At 38.5% G+C, this 6806-nt stretch overlaps 1 protein-coding gene across 1 annotated transcript; it reads right to left on the reverse strand.

Moving 5' to 3' along the window:
- Positions 1–1933: 1933 nt before the first annotated feature.
- On the reverse strand, positions 1934–6472 carry LOC139327511 (ryncolin-1-like). Its single transcript, XM_070957354.1, has 4 exons — positions 6420–6472; positions 4471–4600; positions 3566–3700; positions 1934–2181 (listed from the first exon to the last, which is right to left on the reverse strand). Exons 1-4 carry the CDS (start codon positions 6462–6464, stop codon positions 1934–1936), a joined length of 558 nt encoding a protein of 185 aa, XP_070813455.1. The 5' UTR covers positions 6465–6472.
- Positions 6473–6806: the final 334 nt, after the last annotated feature.

The following is a 6806-nucleotide window of genomic DNA, read 5'->3' on the forward strand; positions in this document are numbered from 1 at the left end:
CTTCCCCTGCCATGCCCACCAAGCCACGCCCACCAAGCTACACCCACCAAGCCACACCCACAGAACTGGTAATAAAAATTTTTGAAACCCACCACTGGGTGCACTACATATAAAGGAGCAAAGGAATACCTTTGCTATGGATAAATATACTAGTCTCCTTTGTAACAATCATCTGTATTTGACTCAGAAATATTCACAGAGTCAGTAATCTATGTATTGCTATATTGTCAATTGTACTCTTAATATCTGGCACTTACAAACACAATTATAGGAAATTTTACTCATCTTTCTAATCAAGAACTTACAATCTTCCTTCTGCAAGATCGAACTTGAAGGTTAGACCATTATGAAGGTTGCCAGAGCAATAGCAATGGTTTGCAGAAGCCAAGTGGTACCCTCCTCTCATTCATTATTTCATATTTGCTTCTTTTCTTCAATGTATCTTAAATTGTGTATTTGTGTCTTCTCTGGGGCTGTAGCTTCTTGCAGGATCCAATGGATCCAACAGATATCTTTATCTTCATTCCTGTACACTCTTATCAACTTGCATACTAAATCACTTGTACACTGAATTTCTGTACCAAAATATAACAATGTGGATAATTTAATTATTTCAGCTACTGTTGATATCCATATCCATGCCACCACCATTAAACACGGAAACAAACATGGCTATGGTATTTTAGCAAAATAACAAGTTAGCATAAAATTATTGGCTATAAAATTCCATTCTAGCATTTTATTATTAATTAAATTTCTTAATTTAATTTCTTATTATTAATTAAATTTGCATCCAGAAAGGATACTGAAGGGGATACTGAAAGAGTACTCTGGAGTTGTGTGATCTCAGGATCAATTATGGAGAAAGCGGTCTTCATTGTGTAGGATAAAACATCACATCTGACTAACTTTCAAGGGACTGTCATACTGTGAACAGTCCAAATACTACTGATTTCCTCTCAGTAGTAAATTACATTGTATGTGTGTTGCAATTTTTTGTAAAGCACCAGGTCATTCAGAAAAATATGATCATACAGATATAGTAGGTGCCCCAGAAACTAATTAGACCAATTTATTTAGTAATTAGACATCCTATTCAGTGTGAATTATGTGGCTGAATCAACAGTTGAAGGGAAGCAAATTTTTCCCCTTACAAGTTGGTTCTAAAAATTTGATCTGAGTTACATTCTTCAGATTTCCTTGACTATGAGAAACACTGGCACCGCTATCTCGTTTATTACTTCTACCAACTTAGTCATTTAAGGCAATTGGTTTATGAAAACCTTCCAAGGGTGCTTTACTAAGGCAGAGGTCCGAGTGAATCTTATTGTTAAAGTTGATTCATAAAGCACAGACAGACAAATGAGTAGGAACTGTTGTGTTACTTTACCTACTTATAAATTATAGATCAATATAGGTAAATGTCAGCTTTGCACAATTTTCAGGAGCACCGTTCTTTCTCTTCCAAAACATTTGCAAAATGGAGAAGCATTTGAACTCCATCCCCATGAGCCACAGTGGTGCAGTGGTTAGAATGCAGTACTACAGGCTATTTCTGCTGACTGCTGGCTGCCTGCAATTTGGCAGATGGAATCTCACCAGGCTCAAGGTTGACTCAGCCTTCCATCCTTCTGACGTGGGCAAAATGAGGACCCAGATTCTTGGGGGCAATATTTTCACTCTGTAAACCGCTTAGAGAGGGCTGTAAAAGCACTCTGAAGTGGTATATAAATCTAAGTGCTATTTCTATCCCCATGTAATTAAAAAGGGGAGTACTATAAGAGAGTACAGTCCAATGAACACACAAAGGAACAGTTTTAAAATTTATTGCATTTTAATTGGTTTTTTTCAGGTAGAAAATAGAGAAGGATATTAATCTGCTAGTACTTTTGAGGTGATGTCTGTTGAAGAATCTGTCAAACTGTGGTTTCATTTATTGTGGTCTAACTTTCATATCTGCATACTTGTAAGAATAATAGTACCTTTTTCCGGTAGCCCAGTTGATGCCATCAGCATAAGAGGTATGTTCCCCTTTGTGATACAGGCCATTCAGGTTGGAAGCATGGCATTTATGGTACCACCAGCCTCCTTTGAAATATACAGCACAATTTCCACCATCAATATCATTGTCTCTGTCTTTGGTAGAGAATGCAGAGTGATTATGCGCCGAGAAAGAATCACCTAAAAAGAGGGAAATCACAGAGGAAGCACTAAATTCATAGATTCCAGGAATGCAAACCTGCAGGAGGTTTTACCAATGAAAAATGCACCTTCATCACTAAGAATTAGAAAGAGATTGAATATTAATGTGGTTTATTTGCACAATCTCCTACATTTGAACTTTGGCATCACTAGCCAGCCCAATCAAGATTATTCAACGTGCATTATAGTGATTTATGTTTCTTGAAGTCATGGTCAGCTTAACCTGACTGGCTGAATATACCACTGTGATGTCTTCCTAACAGCCCACATTATAGATCATGATTGATAACCTAGAATGTTTGAAACCTGTTAATACATTAAGCCAAAGTGTGGCCAACTTGGCTGAGTCCAGGACTACATTTTGTTTCCTGGATCAGTTGAAGGGTTATAAGCATTTCTTTGACATGCTATCAGAACTAGAAGGAGCCGAATGGAAGTTTTTTTCACTTTGCTTTTTGGGGAAGGTTTAAGAAATAATGTCACTGGGGAAAAATGGCATTTACTGCTGAGTTTCAGTGGTACACCAGCCACTGATTGCCCACTCCTACACTAATCCAAGGAAGTAAAAATATTTTTCTTACCACATAGGTCAAGAATATGCATTAATAAATCAATTTCTATCCCACATTTTAAACCAAGTAGCCTCCAAATGATTCTCACTTCATCAAAGTCAAGGTGAAATCATAAAATGATGCATCAATTGCCATCTCTTAGAAAGAGAATTTTGGGGTTTCCTAATGAAATTAGCTTTGGGTTTGTTCCGGAAGAAGCAGAAGAAATGTTCCTTTACCAAGATCACAATGTACTCAGCATTCATTATACAATGTGGGAAGGAGAATGGCCACAACCTCTTAAATATTTCTTTCTAAACCAATCTATAGAAAATAATATTTTCACTGGCAATTGTGAAATGCAGCCATATTGAACTTATGAGTCTCTTCAAATATCAGCAATGATAGCTGCAGTAAAACCCTTATTCAAACCCAGTGATGCTCAGGTGTTGGGACAAACCACCAAAAGTGGTTTGACAGCTTTTGAAGGCTTCTGCTTTAGCTAGATACCTAAGAAAATTGGATCATATATTTTGAACTTATTAAAGTAAAAATGGGGTGGGCAACCTGTGGCCTCATCCCTCCTCAACATTCCATTCAGGGAATGAGTTGGAATGATGTTCTTGGTTTGTATTTGCAGTTTGCGTAGGATATGTGGCCAAATCATTGTCCCTGTGATAGGCCACAAAGGAATTAAGCAGACCCTGGCTTAATATGTTTCTGCATTCTGCATCAGGTCATGTGACATTTATATTTGTTACATTTGTTGTCAGAAGGTACTCAAATGAAGAGGCATTCTCTGTATTACTCACCCATATTGCCACCTAAATAGGAACCCACAGTTAGCCTGTAATTTTCACATTCATTTTCAATTCTGAAACTGGAATATGTTGCAAAGGTTCTGGAACCATTGAAATCTTCCAGATCAATCCGCAACTGCTGTGTTCCTGAATCCCAAAGGATAGTTGTGATTAGAGAACAAATGCTAGACATGCAGAAGTTCATAAGGGAAGCATATTGATCATTGTAGTAGATTTTCATTCCATAAAGACATGATCACAGTGAGATTATGAGCCATGTCTATTCAAAAGCAGTGCTAATTAACCAATATGGAAGGACAGAATCACAAGCATTGGACATTTCTGGACTTGGTGCACAATTAATCCAAAAGTGATCTTTTATCTTTTAATAACTTTCTACCTACATGTGATGGGTAAGAGAGTGAGGAGGGGTCCAGATTGGTGCTTGATGTCTTGGTTCCATATACTTTTTCAAAAACAGGAGAATTTATGGTCCCCCAGAGAAAGAAGGCAAATTTCTCCTTTTTCCCTGATTCTAACATTTTATTCTTCAGTTAATGATGAACCCTCTTGGAGAATCAGGCTGCATAAATCTCCAAGACAATTTCCAAATTACAGGAAAGAACATCTCTTTTTCCCATATTTGATTTATGAATTTGGAATAGACCATTCATCTCTATGGAAGGAAATGGAAGTTAAGTCTTATGGACTGACACAAACAGATCAGAGTGTTTCCTTTATGCATACTGTGTTACTGTGGTGCAAAGAGAGCTTCTGGCAATATTTATAGGCTGAATCTGGAAGGATATTCATCTTTCCTTACATAATTAATTCTGATAAAATAAGCATTATTTGTGGAAACAGACTTAATGTATATCAAACTGAGTATCAAGTAGAAGAGGAAATTTCTGGCTTACCAGAGCTGGTGAGAAGATGGATCTTATCATTGCCCAGCCAGAATTCTGATCCTTGACTTCCGAATCCTTTCTTGTATGATTCCCAGTCACGGTAGAAATTGATAGATCCATCCTGCCGCCTCTGGAAGAGCTGGTGGAAAGAGTGGGAGAGCTACTTCAACATCTGCTTGATGGAGAAGCTGCTTTCCTAATCTTACGCCAGTGGTGGGTTGCCCCCAGTTCGGACCAGTTCTATAGGACCAGTAGTAAAACCGGCAGGAGGTTCTGCCCACTGACCTGGATGTCATCAGAAGCAATCTGCGCATGCGCAGAAGCGAGCATGCACACAGGGGCACGATGCGAACCAGTAGTAAAGGTAAGTAGAACCCTGTCTTACACCATTTCTGAAGTGGAGCACTGTCTTTCAGCCTTGTTTTGAAAAAGGAATAGGACTGTCATAGTTATAGTAGGGAGAGTCTGTGACTGGATGTCACTGCATTTTGCTGCTTAAAAAGCTATTTTAATGTCTCAAGTCTTGGAATAGATATATTTTAAATCATCTCAAAGACAAATGGCAAAAAAATCCCATAGAAAATTATCCTACTGCCCATTGTGTTAAAAAAAAAGGTGTTCTCAATTAAATGCTTTAAATCAACAAATCACTAAAGAAATCCAAAGTTTGTTCCCCCATGCCAGAATAATCCATGAAGAACATGCCTAGTTTGGTATGACGATTAGAGCATATTTGGACGAGGAACAAAGAATCCCTCACAAATCCATGAAACTCAGTATGTAGGTTTAGAGAGATGACTCAATCAGCCTAGTTTATTTATTTATTTATTTATTTAAAATTTGATTTATATGCCGCCCTTCTCCGGAGACTCAGGGTGGCTTACAATGCGTTAAGCAATAGCCTTCATAATTTTGTATATTTTATACAAAGTCAGCTTATTGCCCCCACAACCGGGTCCCCATTTTACCCACCTTAGAAAGGATGGAAGGCTGAGTCGACCTTGAGCCTGGTGAAAATTGAACTCGCAGTAATTGCAGGCAGCTGGATGTTAAATGCTGCCTTAGTCGGAGGCATTAGCCTCCTACGCCACTCAGGCTCTTATTTATTTATTTATTTATTTATTTATTTATTTATTTATTTATTTATTTATTTATTTATTTATTTATTTATTTATTTATAAATATTTTTATTTATTTATTATAAAGATGCTGTGATAAATTTATTGTTGGAGATGAGAATCCTTGCAGACCTTCAGAGGAGTGCAGGAGATGCAAATATACATATTTCCAAGTGAGGTGAAAAAATCAGAGTCAGAGATGTCTTTACGGGAAGTTACAAATAGTTAAGATGCCCACTTAACTTTTTGTGTCCCCCACCCCAAGATCCCTTTCTCAGATTGGAATAATAGATGAAGAGAAACTTCCCTACAAGGAATGGAGATGGTGGTTGGTGTCTGGATGGCCCTGTAACTACCAATGATGGCCTCTTCTCTGAGTTCTCTTGTTATCAAGAAAAGCGAAAGTGAAAACAAGGCTAGGCCTGGCTGCTCTTCTCCCTTATTGGCTTCCTGAAGGAGGGCTCCCAATGATAGAGGTTGAGGGACACAAAGTGGGAATATACCCATCCCATATATGGACAGAATTCGGAGCTGTGAAAGCTCTATTTTAGGGCTTCCAGTTTGTTCAATCTCACAATAACAGGAAAGTTTTCCACTGCCTTGAACTCATATCCCAAGAGGTTTTTATTAAGCCCTGGGGCTGCAAACTGTTCACCACCTGTTTCTTGACAAGGGAGAAGGCTGATGGGCCGCTCAACAGTTTGTAACAAAAATGGCAGTGTGGAGACCACTTGTTCAAAAATGTTATTATCATAATATTGGGCTTCTTGCTCTTCTGTTCAAGTAGATAATCATCTCTTCCACCACCTCCTCCTCCTCCTCTGGAGGACTCCAGCTTACCAACCAGCCTCCTCCATCTGTCTCCATGTCACAAAACACCAGCATTGGGTTCCCCTTGGTTGGGTAAATTGTGTACCAGCCACTCAGAGTCTCCCCACGTTCCAGGAGGTCCTTACAGTTTCTGGTTTCTGTCTCTAGGGGAAGAATAGGGATGGTTGAATGGGTCAGTTCAGGCAAGTTCTGGTCTCAAAATATATGTCTGGGACAGATGTTGACCTTTGTGAAGGACCCCCTACTGTGAAATCACCATAATCTCTGTTGTAGGAATATGAATGCTTGTTGTAATGCAATTAACTCATGGAGATATCTAGTAAAAAGTGATTACATAAAGCAAGCATGATAATTCCAGGGGGAAAGGACAATCATAGTAGACATCTTTGGAACCGT

Source organism: Pituophis catenifer, unplaced genomic scaffold, assembly GCF_029215685.1.
Source record: "Pituophis catenifer annectens isolate HBS135680 unplaced genomic scaffold, rPitCat1.0.hap2 SCAF_1, whole genome shotgun sequence".
NCBI lineage: Eukaryota > Metazoa > Chordata > Lepidosauria > Squamata > Colubridae > Pituophis > Pituophis catenifer.